Raw genomic sequence first — 20,967 nt, 5'->3', positions numbered from 1 at the left:
AGGCTGCTGGATCTGATTTTGCTGACTTCCACGAGAGGGGCTCGCATGCTTTTTCCATCCATTCTCTCCAGGAATCTGTGTATAAAGATATTTGTTCCATAACCACAGCGAACAGCCTCCCATCGCCTGGCAGCCGCCTGCATACTTGAGGCTTTCTGCTGTTTGAAGTTTAACTCTGCAGGAGCCTGTGCTGACTCTGAGTCTAATCTTAATTTCAGATTTTCCTGTCCTCAACCCGGCCCCGTGGGACCGGGGCTGCTGAGAATGGCAGCAGAGCATCCCCGGTGAGTATGGGGTGAAGATTAACCTTAACATTGTGCCGCTAATGGTAAGTACCAGCGAGGACAATAAGGAGCACTCTTGTAGTGCTTTGCGTCTTCAAAGTGCTCTGCTCTTACTAGCTAATTAAGCTGCCTTGTGACAAAGGTATGTATTTGTGTTGTGCCTAATGTAACTGTGCTGCATTGTTACGCAAAAATCAGAATTGGATGGTGTCTGCAGGTAGCAATCGGGAAATCAATTAACCAGCTACTGGCCGCTCACACCCCAAACAGCAGAGCCAGCTTCAAAGCTGCCCCACGCCCTTTGGTTAGCCTTGGCTTGTCCGTGGGACCTCGGATGTTCATGGAAAGCTGCACACACCAAGCGTTTATGTGCTTGCAGTGTTTTGCAGCAGCTCCGTTTCCAGCCTCACCATCCCTCAACCCTGCCCAGAGGATGCTCCCGAGTTAAACCCAGGCACTGCTGGGCTTAGCCCAAGAGCTTCAGCTGTGTGCTGCTGGTTCTAAGTACAGGATCGTCCTGGTGTGTACTGCTCGCAAAGGAAAACAAGGTCACACTGTGTTGTGCCGCTGCGGCGAGGAACAGAGGGGATGCTCTGCTTTATCTGCAAGATATCAGAACCGTACTGGGCAGCAAAGCCACCTTCCCACAGCACCCCAGCGCCTGCCAGCAGCTGCAAGCATTGCCATGAGCCTGCAGTCAGCAGAACCCTGCGTACTGGTAAGTGCCACCAGAAGGATCACCCTGACTACACAGTGCTGACCTATTTTCTCTCAGGAAGGAGCTTGAGGTCACCGGACAGATTTCTGACATTACAAGTTCAGTGCTCAGCAGTGAGTCAGAAGGTAACAAGAAGGTTAGGACAGATGGGAAAGGAAACCAAGAAGTAAATGTATTTAGGTCATTGAACAAATCCAGGTAGCATCCACATCTTGAATAGTCTGTGCAGCCTGCTTGGTCCGCTGGCGTTTGTCCTTTTGGAGCTAAAGAGAGCATTGCAGGGCTGTGAAGGATACAGAGAAGAATAACACTCTATGGGAGGGCACATGTGGAAAGAGATGGGCTGCTTTAAACTGCTCCTCCTGGAAAAGGCACTAATGGGGGGAGATTTTGTCACAGCTGTGACTGGCACAGAGATGAATAGGGGGAACAATACTGTGGTAGGGAAGGCAGGGTGCATCCCCAGAACTGGCAGAGGTGAGGGGAAGTGCTCGTTCACACAGTGTGACAGGGAGTTTTGGAGCTAATTGGCACAGGATGCTGGAAGTGCCAAAACAAAAGTGTGTTCAGAAGGTGATTAGGCAGATTGAGAGTGAGTGGTCACGGCTCCACAAATTTCTCACCAGGCTGACAAGAGATTAAGGCAGCAGAAGTATTGCTCTGTAGGTGCCTCTTAGATGCTGTTCCTCATGATTTTGGGATAGGTGAACTCTGGCTCTGGGTTACTAAGGTTGCTTTCACGTTCTCCCAATTCCTGCAGTGTTGTGCCAACACACGTGCTACTGTGAGTAAAATACAGCGTATGAACTGCCAAAGCAATCACATTCTGAAAAAAGTGGCATTTTTTGTGCTGTACAAAAAGGGTTTCCTGTGCTAGGGAAGACCTGCCTACTTGCCTTTGTGTCTTTTATTCTGCTCAGGAGTGGAGCCTTCCTCTCTCACTGCTTTCCCATGTACAAACAAGTGATTAAGCAGAGGACCTGACCTCTCCTGGTCCATCAGTTGCAATCAGTTACTTCATGATTTCAAAGTTGCAATATCAGAAATTAAATCAAATGCCTTCATTACTTGCACCACAGAAAAAATGTCTTTAAGCCACCAGAACCCAAAGTAGTAGATCATATTTTTAAAGAGGGAAATCTTTATTCACACCCTTGTAAAGTGGAAGTTGCATTAAGATATGGTCATGTTGTTGCATTGTTTTGCAGGATCTCTCTCTCTATATACATATATATTTCTATATATTTAAAAAGTTCCTTCTCTTCCCCTGTCTTGCTGTCATTCCTAAACCTGCAGTCAGGAGCTCTCCAGCTGACAGAGGTGCCTGTTTTCCAGGGCACAGGTACAGGTGGGAGGGAGGCCCTGCTCCCAGCAACCTCATCCCAGTGTAGCTGGATGAGCTGGCCCCAGGAAAATCCAGCCTCCAGAGGCAAATTCTGGTGGGGAGAATGAGCAGGAGGAGAAAGTTCCAGTGCCCTGAGTGGGAGGCAGAGCTCAATAGGAGGTGATGAGCCTCCAGACAGCTTTTACAAGCACATCTGTTCTAGAGAAGCCTGTCAAGGTCTGTGTCCAGAGTGCTGCATTGCTTATGCTTGGGCAATGACCAGCTCCTCTGTCAGCTTTCAGCACAGAACTTTTCCCCCATTTCCCAAGGCGAGCAGCATTTCCAGTGCTCGGGGCTCCCCCATTCTTCGTGCACTGCCCAGATGATTCTCCTGAAGGGTGCTGGAATGGGGGAAAGCTCTGTGGAGCTCTAACTTGTAAGGTCTCAACCAATAAACACATCCTCTTGGATCCCTTCAGTGACACAGCCGTGGTTGGGCTTTGGCTGTTGAGCGCCCCTGAGGAGACAGGGAGGATGTCAGCTGGTGTGAGCGCTGCCTTCTTGCTGCTTGCTGAGTGCCTGCAGCACTGCTGCTCCAAAGGGCTGTCCTCGGGCTCCAGGGTGTGCTGCAAGGGCTGCCCCTGCCCCAGGGCTTCATCAGCCGCGTTCCAGAGCCCGTTTTTATGGAGGTAACACATCTCCACTGCTGTATTACAGGGAGCAGCAGCACTAAGTCCTGAAGTAGCCAAGTGTGACAGTCTCTATTTATCATCCCCTCCAGATTAACAGCTCTTTGCCAGTGGATTCTGTAGAACCTCTCATCATTAAAGCTATTTCCTTGCAAACAGATGGCTGCAGTGTGACACCCCGAGTGCCTGTGGGACCCAGCACAGACAGAGGGGCTTGCTCAGCCCACAGGGGCTGTGTCTGCCTCGAACCTGGTGCTGGCGAATGAACAAATGCGGCTGCAGCCTCTCACCCTGCCGGGGACGGATGTGCTGACACCAGGCTGCCTCAGCTGAGCTCCGGGGGAAGGCATCTGCCCTGCTGGAGCCGCAGCAGAAAGCTGTGCTGCAGAGCCCCAGCAGGGTTAATGCACAGCATCACTGCTGCCTCTGCTCCCCTGGGCTCCGCACACAGCTGTGGTTAGCAGTGTGGCGGGGAGAGCAGCTGGATCCCGCCAAGCCAGCCAGAAAAAGCCGGGCCCAGGGAGGAGACAGCCCTGCAAGGAGTGTGAGGCTCCCTGCTGCCCCCGGAGCTGTGCAGGGGGAGGATGCTGTGAGCCCAGCCCCAGAGACCAGCACTGGGTGCCTGGGGAGCAGGGCTGGCTCTCAGGGTGTGCAAAGCCCTACGATAGCATGAGAAAGATTCTGGGCTCTAAGCATCGCCTGGCTCTCAGAAGCTGCTCAAACGGGAAACAGGTGGGCTCAAGGACATTTTGGGGAGGATCTAGAGATTCACATTAGTTTGCCTGGAACTTGCTGCTGAGCGCTCATCGAGCCAGAGGCTCTGACGGAAGCCAGGAAGCTGTGACCTGGCTGCTGGTGGCTCTGGTTGGTGGGTTGGTTCTGGCTCTCACCCTGCTGTTGGAGCTGTCTGAGCCACCTGAGGATGACTGTGAGGAGCACTCCTGAAAGCACTTTGGAAATCTTTTATATGAAGCCACTAAGGCTCTGGTTTTACCTTATACGACACTCTTCCTGTAAAAAATATGTGAAAATTTTTTTCCTTGTTGCTTTAGAAGGAAAGAGACCTGTCTGGCATTGGTTAATGCTTTTTCCTTCTCAAGTCCATTTTTTTCCCATTGGTTGTCACCAAAACACATTGCGTTTATGATTTTAAAAAAGGAGGGGTTGGCCAAAGCTCAGCAATCCCTTGCTGCACGGGGCAGTCTGGGCAGCAGGATCACAGGTAGCAGGATGGCTGCTGGCAGCAGATGCTCTGCCCCAGGGTCTGTGCAACAAAACGGACTGCACAATAGAGCTTGGCCAAAGTAAAACCTTTTATCTAGCTGCCCTCCTTCTTTTCCTCTCCCCTTCCTACAGTAACAGACTGGGGAGGTTGTGTACCTCGCTCTGGGCTGTGAACCTCTCCATAAGAGGTCCACAGAAATCCTGCTCATTGCATCTTTGCATTTCCAGTCCTCACTGGAATTGAAGTCAAATGCCAGCTTTGGTGTTGCTCAGGGTTCACCAGCACTTCACACCACCTCCCTGCCTGTCTCCTCTCCTCTACCTGCAGCACAGGACCACAGCACTGGCTGTGTTTGGAGATTTTTATGAACAAGGTCACAGGCAGGAGAGGCTCCCTCCCATACTGGCACTGGAGCTGTTCCTGCCTGTGACAGGGAACATAAAGCAGAGCTGGCTGGGTATTGCCCCTGCAGTGCTTTACACCCTGCTGTGCAGCCTGTGCTCCTCTCTGGGTGCCCAGGACACCATCTCCAGCACACAGGTCTTGGGCAAGGGTTTCTTGCAGCTGTTTTGTGTCCACCATGGATGGGACAGCAGGGTAACATCTCCTTCCTGCTAGCACCATTCTTAAAGGTCCATGGCCTGGAGCAGAAAGAGTGAGAAACAGAAGCCTGTACTTTTCATTGGAGACACCACTTTACAGCTCAGGAGCAGCTGGGACCATGTGCACTCCTCAGTTCCTCCTCCTAATCAAAAATCCAGGCTGAATGAGGAACATGAGAAACTGCCTTGCAGCAGTGGCGAGCTGGAAGAGGGCTGTGACCTGTGACAGAGCCAGAAAACCAGCTTGGATAGAAACTGAGTGTTTGAGTAACTGGGAGCAAGACTGGGTTGGAGCAGCTGGCTCACTTCTCCCTCCTGAGTGCTTGTGAGTGCTGAGTCAGCACGGTGCTGTGAGCTGGTGAGTGCCTGAGCTGTGCCTTGGCACAGCAGAACACACAGCTTTCCTTGAACCTTTTGGAGCCTTTCAGTTTATTTGCAGAGCAAATCTCCCATTACCTTCTTTTAAACTTTCATGACTGGCTGCTGCACCAGTGTAATCCCCTTCGTCCCCTTCTAACCAACTCTGGAGAGCAGAAGAGAACGGTGTGCAGGGGGGACACCTTCACCCTGCTGTGCCCTTTGGGCTGTGACACCTTCAGGCAGGAGTTCAGCAAAGAACCTCTTCAGGCAAATGATCCCCATACTTCATGCCTGGGAGCACTTCAGGAGGAGGCTGTGACCCCAAAACCCCTCCAGCCTGCAGATGTTTCCCAAGGTGAGCATTGGAGCTGCTGTTCTTCCCAGCCACGTGGGGCTGCAAACAAATGAATCTCTGGTAAGGCCTTTATTCAGCTAAAATAGAAAGAGCACAAACCGTCAGGAAATGCCCTATTAATGCACTGGAGATAGAATCAGGCTGGAAAACTCCAGGCTGGACTGTAACAGCACACAGCCTGTGATTTAAAACCCATGTGTTCAGCAGGCCAGAAGCCAGGAGCCTCAGGCTCTAATCCCAGTGCCGAGCTCCACAACAGAACTTCAGGAAGTGGGGGAGAGGCTTTGTTTGAATTTCCCCATGTTTTCCTGGGCAGGATCCTTTTACGTAGGCATTAAAAGTTTAAGAACTTCTTGGTTTCTTGGGGCTTCCAGTCGGTGGAAGGTGTGATGGCCCCAAAAGCCATCAGCAGCACGCACCAAAAAAAGGGGCTGGGTTGTTTTTTGGTGGTTGGTTTGTTTTTTTCAGGTTTTTTTCTCTGCTGTGATTAAGAAAAGCTCTTGCTCACCAAGAAGGCATTCTTTAGAGGCGTGCCTGACCCTCATAACAGCATAAAAGCAGTTCATAGGTCTTTTGGGGCTGGCAATAGTAAGACCTTTGAACATATCAAGTAAGCTGATCTCTAATAGAGCTAAGGATTAGGTTCAAAACTGCCATACATTTCTGACTGGATGCAGATTCAGCAGCTGGGCTATTTTTGGCTCCTGAGCCGCTCTAATGGCTGTTTATTTTTAAGGTCATTTTCTGTTTGGATAGCATGTACACCCTTCTGGTGGGTGGGAGGCATTGTAAAAACAATCACTGCTGTGCAGAGTTAGGAACTAAAGCCTGGAGAGGGATGGAAAAAACAGAACTCAGTGTACTTACTGCTTTAAAGCCCAAAAACATCTGCTTAGGTCATAAGGTTTGCTGGCCCACTCTGAGCTGTGTCCCCACCGGAAAAACACCGTTCCAATTAATACAGACTGCTGCAGGGGACTGCAGAAAACTTGGGAAAAGTCTGTCAGACGACACCATGGTATAAATAGAAAGGAAGCATCAGATTTGATGCCCTTAATTTGAAGCAGTAAATAGAAACCAGAACAGTCTCCCCACAGCTGAGGAGCCACAACTTGTGCTGGGCTGGCCAGGCCTGGATCCCAGCTCTTCTTAAGACTCTTGTTCAATAATAACATGCTTTTGTCCTGTTTTCCTGGCTCCTTCCTGTTGGCCATATCTTTATTCACACACAGTCAAGTGATACAAATTCACTGGAACAGTAGCAGTTTATCAAAAGACAGTAAGAATAATTATCTTGAACTGAAATTTTAAAAAAACCACATGGCCATCTGTCAAGCAATGCACTGCTTGTAACAGGTCATGGTAAGGAAACATTTTTAGAACATTGGCAGTGTATTCCCAGCCACGTTGCTCTTCCAGACCACAAAATACACAATACAAAAATATACTAAAAGTAATAAAGGAGTTTGTAGAAATGTCTGCTGCAAAACAATTGCTGTTGTCTGATTACCTCTATATTTATTCCCACGCTACATTATGATAGAATACTTGAACAAACACAGTTTATTTTTAAGTGAATTTTAACTTTAAAGTTGATCTCAAGTAAAGTCTTTGGCTCCCATCCTTGAAGTACTGAAGGACTTTAACTTTGGACTTGTGAGACTGATAAGGCAGGAGGTGAGCCCTCAAGTGAGAATCCAATGCCTTGGGCAGCAGCCCAGGAGGGAAGGGGAAGTTGAAGTGCTGTATTTCTCAGGATCTTAATCTGGGGATTTTCCCTGGATTTTTAAAGACTTTTAACAAGTCTTCCCTGGGCTGTCCTTTTACCTTGGCTTGGGTTTTTCAAGTTTCTAGTAATCTGGTATAACTGCCTGTGTTTGAGATCTGGGCTCTGCACTTAACTGAGTGAACTGCAGTACCTCTTTCCCTCCATATTTCACTGCTCAGTGTAATTTTCCCTGTCCCTTTTCCCTCTCCTTCCTCCTCCTGGCCCCGTACCACTGGCATGGCCTCTTTCCATGTGAGAGAGCTGGATGCTCCAGTGCTTTGCTAGGGCTGCTCACGCCGAGCTCCCTGCATTCCAAGTACCATTCTCTTAGTGTTTCCAGTCTTGAGAGATGCAGGTGAAGATAGGGGAGCCTGTGCTGGCCACACTGTGAAGGGATGAGCAGCTGTTCCCTCAGGCTGGCATGCTTGCAGTAAGAATCTCAGAATGCTCGTGGAGAGAGGCATCCAGGGCCCTTGCCCTGACAGAGGAACACTGCGAGCAGGCAAATGTGTTCAATTCCCAAGAGCCAATCTCAAAACATTTCAAACAAGAAGTTCACATTGCTGTGTTTTAGCAGAGAGGAAGAACAAGGCACTGAAGGTGAGCTCATCTGGCCAAGACTGATCTACAGGGCACTGCCCCAGTCCTCAGTGCTCTTGACTGAGCTGTTCTCTCTGTGCTCACATTGTATGAGACGCTCTCAGAGGGGTAACCTCACCTCTGCTCTGACACCACACAGGGGCCAAGATCCACCTTCCTAGGCATGGCCTTCAGAGAAAGCACGGAGAAGGACACGCATTGGAGGCCAGAGGTTGGCTTCCCAGTGTCTAAACACCACCAGCTCCCAGGCAGGTCAGCTGTGGAAAGATGACCAGGATACTTCTGAGTTATAAAACTCCGTGTCTGCTGGCCACTGCTCAGCTTTGTCATCATCAGACTTGTCGCTGTCATCGCCACTGGAGGGTTCGTAGCCCTGGATGGCGGAGCGGATCGGCTCCGCCTGCCTCCGGTCCGCCTCTGCCTCCTTCTTCTCCTGGGCCAGCAGCTGCCTGTAGCACAGGTTGCAGACCCTCAGGGGCTTGGGGGACAGCCGGGGCATCAGGAACCTCTGCCTGGAGCAGTCTGCGCACACGACGAAGCCGCACTTGCGGCAGTGGTGCCTGCGGGTGAGCGTGGAGAACTTGGTCTGCGTGCAGCGCATGCAGATGTCCGTGGCCTTGTCTGGGATCCAGGGAGCCGCGTGCTCCCTGCAGGGCTGCCGGCCCGTCTTCGTCAGCAGGTGCTTGATGCACTCCTCCAGATGGCTGATCCACTCCTTCCTCTCCGTGAGGGAGGCTGCAGAGACCACAAAGGACTTCTTGGAGGTTTTAATCATCCAGCGGTTCTTCATCTGCAAGGTGTCTGGCAGCGTCTCCAAAGTGACATCTTCGAGGGGGATGATGTGCTGGGAATTGTACTTCCTTTTGTTGATGATTATGCTGCCGTAGACGAGGATGTCGTTGAAAAGGAAAAATATGCGAGGCTTTGGTTTCTTGCGGCATTCTTTGGTTAAAATCCCTTCTCCCAGAAGAACCCTGCCCGGCAAGGCCAAGGGCTGTCCAGAAGCCCCAAAGCAGTTTTCCACAGCAGCAATGCGCTGGCTGTTGATCTCGGTGTTTGCAAGATGGTCCACCATCTCCAGCTCACTCTGAAGAGAGGAAAACAAAGAGGGAAGTGGTGAAACTGCAGACATCTGCACCAAGGTGAAGGTGAGTAACCAGTGTACCAACAGGTGAGATGCTCCTAATGCCATCTGAGGATACAGGTAATCTCATGAGCTTTAGTTTATTACCTTTCTAAATAAAATGGTCAAACTTTCTGACCTTATATTGCAACAGCCCAGGCTATACTGGGATGGCTCAATTTGCAGCAATGGAAACCCCTGAAGGCAGAGCCTGGTTGTACTTTTTACCAGTATCCCTGTCTGCCCTTAGAAAAGAAATCTGCTTAGTCTGAACCTGATTTTATGCATATCCATAGATCTACATAAAAGGGTCTTGAGAGCAAGCTTCCCTTTTCTGACTGTACACCTGCTTTCTCAAGGATTGGGTATAGACACACACCCCCCACAGCTCTGTTTTGGGTCAGAGCTGAGGCAGGAACAAAAGAAAACTGTGGTTTCACCTGTTCCTGCTGGTCTTCTATGCATGACAAAAAGGGTAAAAAAAGAAATCATAAAAGCTGTCATGATGTGAATAAACCCACACAAGCTAAGCCTTTCCTCCATTATCCCAGGGCTGATGGCGCTTCCAAATGCAAGACACATCGTTCTGAAAACAGTGTGAGCTGCGCTGAAGGGGAAGTGGAATACAGCACACTCATCTCTCCCACACCTCTGCACCCTCCTTCTCACACAGTCTGGGGGTTTGATAGTGTGCTCTATTTTTGTTCTAACAGGAAACCCTGGTAAGGGTAACTGCAGTGAAAGCAGCTGCTTGCTCTTGGCAGTCTGCAGTAAGGAAGGCGCTCCCTGTAAGTTGATTTTTGGTTGCCCCTTGCAGGCTGGAGGGTGCTGCCCCGAGGCCAGCCGGCCATGGGAATGTGAATCATTTCCTCCTGCAGCGAGGTAGCTCAGCCATCACGAGGCAGCTCCGAGATCACAGGGGCATGCGTCCTTACCCTGCTATTGCTAATGGTTCATCAAACCACTCACGCAGAGCTGCTCTCCAGCTATCCCTGTGCTCCCTGCCCAGAGTCCCTGCTTCCAAGGAGGCTGGAGGGAAGGGGCAGAGGAGGATGACAATATGCCTGGTCCTGTGTGTGTAGGACATCCTACCCTTGCCCCTCACCCCAATCACCCCTTTACTGTGGTGGAAGGGGAACCACAGAGCTGCTGCTGGAAGCTGTGCACAGCGTGTACCTCTCACCTGACCCATCTGGCAGACAGACTGGGCAATGCCTCCGAGTTCCCAGGACTTCCTTCTCTAGGGTGAAAAGGCACAAGACCGAGACACAGGTTTAGCCATGGGAGACCTAAATGAAGTGACCTACTCTGCAGAAATAGCTTTTACTGAGAGGTGCTGAGTGGTGAGTGCTCCTGAAGAGCTGCCTTCGTCAGGGTGCCCCTGGAGCTGGAGGGAAAGATGTGAATCCTCAGGACCTCAAAGCACTGCTGAATGCACTGGATGGAGCTGGGCAGTGCTGGGCACATCCACTCATGTGGGTGGGCAGTTTACACCCACTGACTGCTCTGGCCAGGCTGCAGCCAGAGGGGGAATCCAGGGGGTGACTCCAGAAGCAGGGGCTGAAATCACACCCCAACCAACCTGCCATGGCACAGACGTGCAGCAGCTGGGCAAAGTTCTGTTACTTGTCATTGGAGAGGAGAGAGCCTCCATTCCCCACATGGATCTGTGTGCATGGAGAGGAGATGCCTGCTGCAATAACCGTGTGTTTTCACTCTCTGCCTCTTAAATACAAAATTAGGCTGAAGAACAATCAGGCAAGGCAAACTGCTGTCCATAACTGTGCACCAAACTCCCTGAGCAGGGTTACCCAGACTCTCACCTATCCTGGGATGTGGTCTCTCCACAAATCCCTGGATGAGGAGTTCCTGTGTGAAAGAGCAAGATGAACACACAAATAATAAAGGAAAAACTCAAATTACAGCTTGGGATCCTTAGTGTACAAAGACCGTGAATGCAATAACATACTGTCAAGAACCTTTGGCACCAGCAACACCAAATGGGATAAACCAAAGCAGTCCCACCAGTTTCCTTTCCTCATGCTTCTGGGTTATGGAGCTTTTAGCCTACCTATTTTATTTTATATAGTTTAGAAGCATAGCCCAACCTCTCAAAAACTTATGGTACTTGACCTGACTCTGTTTCTAGGGATCTCTGCACACCAGATTCCAATGGAAACTAAAATATTTTGTCAGGTATAAAAACCTTGCTGGCACAGAGCCAGAAAACCCAAGCTCATTTTCAGAGGAGTGTAAGCTCTGCTGCTGTGAAAGGTTTGGCTGTTGTATTGACCTGGATCCCTGCACAGGCCAGAAAGATCCTGGATTTATTACGTGGAGCAAAAGAAGAAGGGGCTGGACACAATCCTGTACTGTGAAAAAAACCCTGAAGGTGAGAGCTCCCATTACACATCAGACTTCTACATGCAGGTATGTCCTTACTCCTCCACCCTCTGGTTTGCAACCTAGTTAAAACACCACGAGTTAACCTAAGAAAAGCCAACTCTGTCATGGGAAAATCTTCGCTGATAAGACTAAAATTGCTAGTATTAGCAGAGACTGATAAATTACTGCTTTAGCCCAGGGTATTTCTTGAAGGAGTTTTCCTGGGATGCAAAAGGAGAATGTTTCCCTTCCATCTCTCTCCCTCCTCAGGCATAAGTGACGGGAGAACAGCACCCACACATAATAAAAAGTTTAAAATAAGTAAATAAAAGCTGGAGTGGGATTTACAGTGCCTACCTTCAGGCTTGGACAACTCACTATCCCTCTGTGTGGTCCCTGTTCAGGTAGGGGGGAAGAAACAGCCATCTGAGCTCTGTCTGACTCATCACATCCCACCACAGGCCAGATCCATCCTGCCCCGAGTTCCACACAGCGCTCGGCTTGACTGACCACATAAAACCTAATTTCATGTTAATACTGTGACTCACTGCAAATAATCCACAGTTTGGCTTTGGAACTCAAACACTTTGTGAATCTGGTAAATAAAGATAGCTGCTGAGTGTCGGACACTATGGTCTTCTTTCCTGGGAGATGAGAGCCTCTCCCTTTGGAACAAAATGAGGATATGAAGTCTAATCTATTTTATTTGTTTTGGTAAATTATTTTTTTCTGTTTGCTCAAGTTTGCAGTGTCAGGTCAGCAGGGTCACAGTGCTTATTACCAAGTGCTATATGTACCCATGTACTACATGCTGCAGCTTACCCATCTGAAATTAGGGTGGCAAGATCTGTTTTTCTGGTGTGCTGCTTTTCACAGCAGTTTTTGGCATGGCAAATTCTGGGGTTGTTTCTTTTCATCAAGATCTGCTGGTTCTGCATGTGATCAAATACTATGCAGTGAATATGACTGATGTTCAAAGGAAAAAAAACCAGAGCTTGGCACTCCACTCCAGAAGTAAGCATGCCACAACACTTAACAATGAGTGCTTGTTCACTTGTGATTATAAACAGCCATGTTGATGCCTGCCAGGCACAGCATTTCAACTTAAGCTCATGGGTCAGTAAGCCTGGGGTATGTTTTTCAAGTCTGTATGTATCTAAGGCTTAGGTGTACTGATGTAGCGAGCTGTTCTACCTGATCCTTCCATTCCTGCCATCAGGCAGAAGTGACAGCCTTGGCATCCACTGCATACCTCATGCATACCACACATGGGATGGTCCATGACAGTCCCGTCTGACTACTGAGAGCTGCCAGCAGAAAATGCCCCGAGCCTCATCTCTCTGCAGCTTTCCCTCGCTCCCTCTTTCTGCTTTGCTCTGAGAAATCTCTCTTGGGGCTGGGGCTCTTGCTCACCAGGGACAGCAAGTAGGACACAGCTGCCTGAGTAGGCATTTATTGCAAGAAGAGTTCCTCTCCTTTTCCTGCCTGAGGGCATTTCAGCTTGCTTCTCCCTCTTTCCCGGCATGCTGTAACTGCTGGGGTAAGGAGGGCAGGCTCTGGTAACCCTTCCAGCCACGCTTACGAGGAACCCAATTCAGCACGTGGACATTTTGGGACTGGCTGTCACATCAGGCCTTTAAGAATGTCACCAGTCCCAGTGGGACATGGACTGACCGAGCCACCAAGCTTCTCGCCGCGGCTGCTCGGCCTACGGCAGAGCAAGGGGACGGCCGGGCAGCGGCAGCCCGGGCTCAGCTGCGGCTCTTGCCACAAGTGCCAGCCAGGCTCAGAAGCGCCCGAGCAGCGGAGGAAGGGAAGGGAAAAAACATGAAACCCAGGGCAGAGCCTTATCCCCTCGGTCCCCCCCGCTCCCTGTCCCTGCACTCATCCCGAGGCTCTCCGCCCGCTCCGCTGCTCACCGGACTCGTGACCAGCGACAGACACGGGCTGGCTGCCGAGGGGGAGCCGCCGAGGGAAGCGACAATTGCCTGTCCCCCCAGCGCCTGGGAGCTCGTGTGCCCCTCTGGAACAGGCGCACGAACCAAGCGGGGTCCCGCTTACAGCTCCAGAGCGGGACCACTGTCCGGGGCTTTGGTACACGGGCAAACTTGGTAACTTTACGAGCCCCTCTAAAAACCCCCGGCACAGCTGGCCCCTCTAAAAACCCCCGACACAGCTGGCCCCCCTGGAGCTGCGCTCGGGCGGCGCACAGACACCGCGGGGCCGCAGGCTCCCATGGGACGGGACGGGACGGGACGGGACGGGACGGGACGGGACGGGACCCCCGGACCAGCAGCACATCCCCCCCGGGCCGAGCCCCGGCGGCGCACACGATCCCCCCACCCATCACCGCGCTCTGTCCCACGGCGGGCGGAGCGGAGCGGAGCCGCCAGATCGCTCCTGTCCCTCCGCTCCGGCCCGGCACCAGAAAAACCCCGGCTCTCCCCTCCGCTCCGAACCCCCTCGGCCCGTACCTGCCGGCCGGCCCCGGGCAGCGCTCCCGCGGGCCGCTCCGCTCCGCTCCGCTCCTCTGCAGGGCCGGGCTCGCTGCCGCTCCCCGCCCACCGCGGCCAATGGGGGCCCCGGGGCCGGGCGGGGCTGCGGGGGAGCGGGGCTGAGTGTGTCCTGTGTCCTGTGTCTGCGTGTGCCCGGAGCTCTGAGTGTGTCCTGTGTCTGCTTGTGCCCGGAGCTCTGAGTGTGTCCTGTGTCCTGTGTCCTGTGTCTGCGTGTGCCCGGAGCTCTGAGTGTGTCCTGTGTCCTGTGTCCGCTTGTGCCCGGAGCTCTGAGTGTGTCCTGTGTCCTGTGTCCGCGTGTGCCCGGAGCTCTGAGTGTGTCCTGTGTCCTGTGTCCTGTGTCCGCGTGTGCCCGGAGCTCTGAGTGTGTCCTGTGTCCTGTGTCTGCGTGTGCCCGGAGCTCTGAGTGTGTCCTGTGTCCTGTGTCCGCTTGTGCCCGGAGCTCTGAGTGTGTCCTGTGTCCTGTGTCCGCGTGTGCCCGGAGCTCTGAGTGTGTCCTGTGTCCTGTGTCCTGTGTCCGCGTGTGCCCGGAGCTCTGAGTGTGTCCTGTGTCCTGTGTCCGCTTGTGCCCGGAGCTCTGAGTGTGTCCCTAGGTGCCTGTGTCCTGTGCCTGCGTGTGTCCCACGGTTGCCTTGTGCTCATGGCTGAATGTGCCCTGCTGACATCCGCCACCCTCCTGCACTCTCCACTTGGCCCCACAAGCATAACTCAGTGTCTTTCATTTGCTCGCTTTTTTAAGTTTCAGGTTTCATCATCCCCTATTCACAGTATGTTCCATCGAGCAGAATGGTACACATGGATGACATTGTATAAAGATTGTTTCAGAGATAAAATACCTCCAGTGTTTTACAGTTAAGAAGAGGGATATAAATAGAGCTACACACTGCACTGGTCCAAAACAGAAACCAGACTTTTTCCCAAGCTTTGGATCACATCTTCTAACCACCTTTGTGATTACAGGTACAGATGTTCGTGTAGAGAACAAGCTATTAACACCGAAATTGGCGTTGCAGGGAAATCTTTTGCATTCCTCTCTCGCAGCCAGCCATCCCTCCCCCATGACATGCCAGGAGGGCGGTGGGATTGGTGGGCAGAGGCTGCGAGTGTCGCTCAGCACTGCTGAAGGTGCTGCAGGGGAGCCGAGCTCTGGCCCTTGCCAGGTGCAGTCACACAACCACAGGCCTGTGCTGATGCATAATTCAGGTGCTTGCTCACTTTCTGTAATAGCTTTTCTATTTTTAATGGGAAGTGATGGACCTGTCAAGGTATTAGAAATATTTTTTTTTCCAGGTTTTCATTTTCTTTTGTAATAATAATGTGGGCTGGGAAGCTCATGGTGCACTTTAGAGCTAAAGCGCTTGGCAATCATGGGAGTTTCCACAAGACCTTATTTCTTCTTATTTCTTCAGACAAGCAGATAAATGGGGACGTGGACTAAGTTCAGTGCAGTATGTGGCTGCCTAGCAGTGTGGCAGGGAGGGTTACAGAGAGTGCCATGGGGTCACTGACAAAGCCCTGAAAACCTGGGAGAAAGCTCAGCGCAGAGGGGAGGCTGCTGGGCTGAACGGATTCAGGTTATCACTAGGGCTTTATTGTGGGGTCTTTTCAGTCCTCCCACCTTTTCTGTGGGACTGAGTGGTGTGTCGGTGAAAGGAGCGTGGTCTGCCTCTGCAGACTAGATCCCACACCTGGGAACTGGTCTGTGTTGAGCTGGCACACCAGCTCTCTCTGTCCCCGCTGCCTCGGGGTCTGCTAACTCTGGGGACATCAAACCACCTTAGAAATTAATTCTCTACAGAATGCTGTTTTTTTTTTTTAATGGTTGTTGTTGTTTTAGCAATATCCATCTGTAAATATCTGTAAACTATAAATAGACAAAGCACTGAACTAAATATGCCAGAGTTTGTCTTAGCTGTCAGACTAATTCAGACCTAACCAGCCACAGATCATTACTCTGAAACTGTTTTTTTTTCCTCCTGTATGCTAAAATTATTCTGAATTTGCTCTCATGTTATCTTAATCATAGTCTTTATTACTGAGATGTAATACTTTAGTTTATTTTTCTTGTTGTTTCTCAGTATGCTCCCCTGGACAACACATCAGCAAAACATCAGCATTCGGTTGGCAAAAGCAGCTGGGATTTGAAGGTTTTTTCCTTTGTTCCTCTTCAGTCAGAAGTGGAGGTGTGTTCAGGCAACTGTTGCATAAAGCAAGGGAAGTCCCAAGATACACTTTGTGCTTACAATGTTAAGCAGTTGCAATTGAGAGCTGACTTTTTGTTGGTATTTTGTTTGTTTGTTTTGGAAGCTCTTACACACTTGTTTGAATTCTTTACCGAGATACAAACTGGGAGTTTCACCAGTAATCTTAAGAGTTATTTGACAGGCAGACTCAGGAGTTCTGTTTTTCCTGGCTGTAAAACCAAACATTTGTAGGACCATTTGAAAAAGCTGCAGCCCAAATTACCAGCTTTTAATGCAACTAGAGCAAGGTGAAGAGACTTTATCTGATTGCCTCTGGCATTTTCTCCAAAGCCACTTGTTTCTCAGTAGCAGAAATATCTTGCCCAATTGGGACGCAATAATTTCCAAGCAAGTGAAGGAAACTGCAGCTGCTCAGCTGAGTCAGCCAAAGGTAAGCTCTGCAGGGGAGAAAATGTATTTTTATTATCTTCTAGTGGCAAAATTACTACAACAGCCTGCAGGAAAAGATTAGATTATAATAGTAACAAAAACATCTGTTAAATTCTCAGCTCAGTGTATGTTTAGTGCACGTTTGAAAAAGAAGAAAAAACAACCTGGGCATTTAATAAAATTCTTTTGAGTAAAACTTAATATTTAGATTCAGTTTGGGATGCTAGGAACCCACGGTAATCATAGGATAGACAGTGGTTTTAACGGATTGACTGCATGGGGCATTTAATCAGTGGATAAGACAGCTTTTAGCAATGGAGATTTTATCGAATTGAGCTTGGTATACTGTGACCTAATGAAGGAATAAGACAACTTGTGTTCATCATACAGGTTATGTGTAGGCATGAGTGACCTCTGTCCTGGGTGAGAGTGGTGTGGGGGGCATGAATGTTTGTCTGATCTGGCTCCCAGGGGATTCAGCTAATGAGCCTCTTCTAGAAATGTGTGACTTGCCATGATTGATTTGTGTCTCTGAAGCCCTACCAGCTTCATCTGCCTGCTTTAGAAATGAGTTGTTCCAAGACTGACGGTGCAGAAATCACATCCATGCTCAGCTCTGTTAGTACAGGCTGGAACTTTAGAGTGCCAGTTTCCAAATTCTCACTAGCCCACGTGCCTTGAAACTGCTGCCCAGCAAACCTGTTTCAGAGGATTCTTGTGCCCTTAGGGCAGCTCTCAACCCTCATGCAGGAAATTACCCACTTCTTGAGTGCCTCTGGGAGCCTGGCTGCAAAATGATTGTCCACATGATGGAAGTATTCCTGAAAGCAGCCTTTGCTTGCTCCTCTGCCTTTTGCAGAAAGCAATACTCAATCAATATGCTTTGTTTTTCACAGAGGCATTGCTGTTCTTCATGTGTGTGCAGCACTTTATTCTCAGGATCTTGAAGTGCAGCATAAATTCTGATAATTGTTAGGGTTTGTGCCCTTCTCACAGGGGGTTCCACCCTTGGAGGGTTTCATTTGGTCGCATGGTTCTTGGTCACCAACACTGGGTTATTTGCTATTGTCCTCAGCAGACACGGGCTCTGGCTCAGAGTGAGTCACCTGTGAGCTGAGGAATATGCCCCAGAGCTCCTGACTCACAGCCCCATGTGCCTCACCTCAGGACCATGGCCCAGCTCACGAACCTCAGCCATCCTTACAAGAGCTGATGTGTGCAAGGACAACAAAACCTCTCGCATCTGCAGATTCTAAAGTTACAACTTTGTCTTGGTGTTTGTTGTACCTTTCCCTGCTCAGACCTCAGCCCTGCTCCTGGGTCACAGGAGTACGGTGCTGTAGAGTTGGAACTTCAGTCTTGAATAACCAGTAATGATCAATAGTTTGAGTGGATCGAGTGGGTTGGTTGTGATGAGTCTCCGAGGTTACGCCCAAGAACTGCTCAGAGCAGGGACTCACAACAGGGGAAGCTCAGAAGTTTGAGCTCTCCTGGGCAGCAGGATGGGTGAGCACATACTGATAAACAAGCAGGAGCTCTGACATGCTGCCAGCCTGTTTCTGAGTAGTGTTCCCTAGTAGTGGGACCAGGCTCGAGTTGAAATACAAAAGGTGAAGGTGAGGAAAAGCTGAGGTAAGAGAATATAAAATGCCAGAGCTGTGAGAAGGTGCAGGTGTTCAGTGCAGAGAGGGATGTAATATTAGAACAAAATGTATGAAATTAATGTGGGAAAAATGAGGTGTCTAGAAAAGCTACTGAATGCATTTTTCAGCATGCTGTGAGAAAGTGCTGCACCTTCTGAGCTCAGCCTCCCTTCCAGCAGGCACCATTCTGTGCACGTTCTTCTGAACTCTTTTCCTACTGCTGCTATTCTGTCTGAAGAGTGATCTCGTATTCAGTGTGCTTTTATTGCACAAGATAAATCATGGTGAACAAATAACTGGTGAGCAAGTGTTTCAAAGACTAAACTGAGGTAGATTAGCCATTTCAAATATTGATACAGGGAAAAAGCATGGGGAACAAGAGTGTGATAATCACTGGTTAATGCAAAAAGATGTAAATGACTGATTGACTGATTAGTCGAAGACAAATAAAAGAGTGTAATTCCTGAACCCTGCTTAACCTATGGATATAGCTTCTATGTATGTGAAGAACATGCTTTGGTTTCTTTCCTTTGTAACTGCTACCCAGGCCGAATGTATGTCTTGCTCAGAAAGGAAAAACCTTCTCCTAAGGGGTCTCCTAAGGGATCTTGCCCCACATCAGTGTCTTTTGTGCAGGAAAGCATCTGCTGCCATTGCCTGGGGAAGTTTCATGTATTGAGTGAATGTGTGGAGAGCTCTGTGAAAGGGGAACAAAAAAGGAGATCTTTGTTTCCTTTCATTATCTTCAAATATAAGGGAATACAGCTACGGTGTGTTTGTGGGTTTTTTTTTTTGGTTTTTTTTTTTGTTTGTTTTTTTTTGGTTGTTTTTTTTTTTTTTCCCCAAGGTGTTCTGCTGACATCCTGGAAAACAAGAGAGCAAACCTCAGCTTGGCTGGAATCCCCATCCATTGACATGCTGGATATTTAAGTGGAAAGTGCTGATCTGAACAAGAAATTGGGATTTCTTCTGAGGCAGGAGAGGTTTATTGCCTTATAGAGATTGTGTTGCTGCCTGGGCTGGGCAGGATGCATGAGACATGACACGGAGGATGTATGAGGGATCACACCGTAATTTGTGAGGTGTTAAAATTCTTGTCTGGTTGAGAAAACAGAGGGATGTTGTATAATAGGAGGTGTGTGGTTGCTGTTGGGAGGCATCTGAAGGCGAAGGTGAGGATTCTGCTCTGTACTTCAGCTCAAGCTCTGCAAGAATTGTCCATATCCAGGTGGTACCATTCTGCCTTTTGGGAAGGTTTTTGCAAGAGTTTATGTTTTCCTGAGATTTCTCTTACTGGTGTACTGAAAGGCAGGAAGCCTTGGTTTAGTTTTATTTTTAATTTCTTTTTTGGTTTTGTTTTAGTTCAGTTTGATTCTGGTTTTGTTTGTTTGTGTTTTGGTTTGTTTGGTTTTTTTTTTTTTTTTGTTTTTGTTTTATCTGTTCTCAGAATGAACTATTTGTTCTCTAACTGAAGAGCAGCTGGAGGCAGGCAGGGGAAGGCACTGCAGGTTGGCTCTGTACCATTTGGGTTGTTTGATTTCATTAGCTTGGGAGCCCTCACAAACACCTCAGGCCATGCACCTCCTCATGGACCCAACTTGAGAGAATCTCTTGCCGATACTGCATGCATTAGCCTTCATTAATACAATTAGCATAATAGCGATTAGGATTCATTATTCCCAGCAAAAAGATAAAGCCAGTAATACATATCTCTGAATCGAATTCCTCAGTGTCTTGGCTTGGGATTGCTTTATTTTGGAGTTTTTTGCTGTTTATATCCTTCCGTCTTCTAGGAGAAAAAAGAAAGCCACTTAATTGTAAAACTGTTTGGGTCAAAGAAATGCCCGAGACGATCTTTCACACATGTTAAATAGGTGAAGTGATCTATGAGACCCTCACAGCTCACACAGCCACTCAACAGTCAAAACTGCAAACTTCATCTTCTTCAAGCACAAAAGCTACTTAGTTTCCCCATGTTGAGGACTTTTTATAATAGCAATAAGACAACTCTAGAGAGAGCCATCTAATATTAACTCCAGGGAGTAATCATCTAATCACAATCTGGGGGTGATTTGAAGCACTCATCTGGACCAAATGCCTCACAACACCCCAGGAGTGGTTTTATTGCATGATAGCAGTACCCCATTGAGCCTTATTGCTTAATTAAAAACAAATTCCCAAGTAATTTTTTTGCCTTTCCATAAAAACACAGTAGTACATAGCATGTATAAAACATCCATTAAATGATGGTAGATGCAAATTTACGTTGTGAGATACAATCCGTTCCTTTACCACTTGGGGTTGAAGTTAAATGTAAAACCATTTCCTATAATCTGTGCACTGCTGTGTTTAGAGAGGAATAAATAAGGGAAAGAGAGGTTCATTGTAGGATGCCTTGTTTTTATTAAGTGATATGTTTGGTCCCTTACAAAGGAATTCAAATTCTCATCCATCTTGCAGACACAGGAGTCAGTCATCTTTGGGGGCTTCTCTGCTTCCTCCTGGAGATTTCCCCCGCTTGCACCATTTCAGGGCAGCACCTCCCAGGAATGCTGTCCTTGTGTCTGGGACTGCCATGGCTCTGTGAGCAGAGCGCAGCAGTGCTGGTGCTGTTTTTCAGGCAGTCCACGGGTCCTGTGTGCCTTCTGCAGCCCAGCAGGGATTCAGCCTGGTAGGTGCGTGGTTTAACCACTTCTGCTGCTGCCCACAGCTGACCTCAGGCTGCACTGGCTGTGGCTGAGATGT

General features: G+C 49.2%; 1 protein-coding gene across 1 annotated transcript; it reads right to left on the bottom strand.

Annotated features, from left to right (window-relative positions):
• Positions 1 to 8,178: 8,178 nt before the first annotated feature.
• PLEKHF1 (pleckstrin homology and FYVE domain containing 1) lies at positions 8,179 to 9,000 on the bottom strand. Its single transcript, XM_062500210.1, has one exon. The coding sequence runs from the start codon at positions 8,998 to 9,000 to the stop codon at positions 8,179 to 8,181; it is 822 nt and encodes a 273-aa protein (XP_062356194.1).
• Between the last annotated feature and the right edge of the window lie 11,967 nt (positions 9,001 to 20,967).

This window comes from Cinclus cinclus, chromosome 11 (genome assembly GCF_963662255.1).
Source record: "Cinclus cinclus chromosome 11, bCinCin1.1, whole genome shotgun sequence".
In the NCBI taxonomy this organism is placed as follows: domain Eukaryota; kingdom Metazoa; phylum Chordata; class Aves; order Passeriformes; family Cinclidae; genus Cinclus; species Cinclus cinclus.
Note: the sequence above shows the minus strand (reverse complement) of the source record. Positions and strands in the feature narration are given on the sequence as shown.

Coding starts and splice junctions, on each gene's coding strand:
- PLEKHF1 (XM_062500210.1), bottom strand. CDS start 9,000: ATGGTGGACCATCTTGCAAACACCGAGATCAACAGCCAGCGCATTGCT.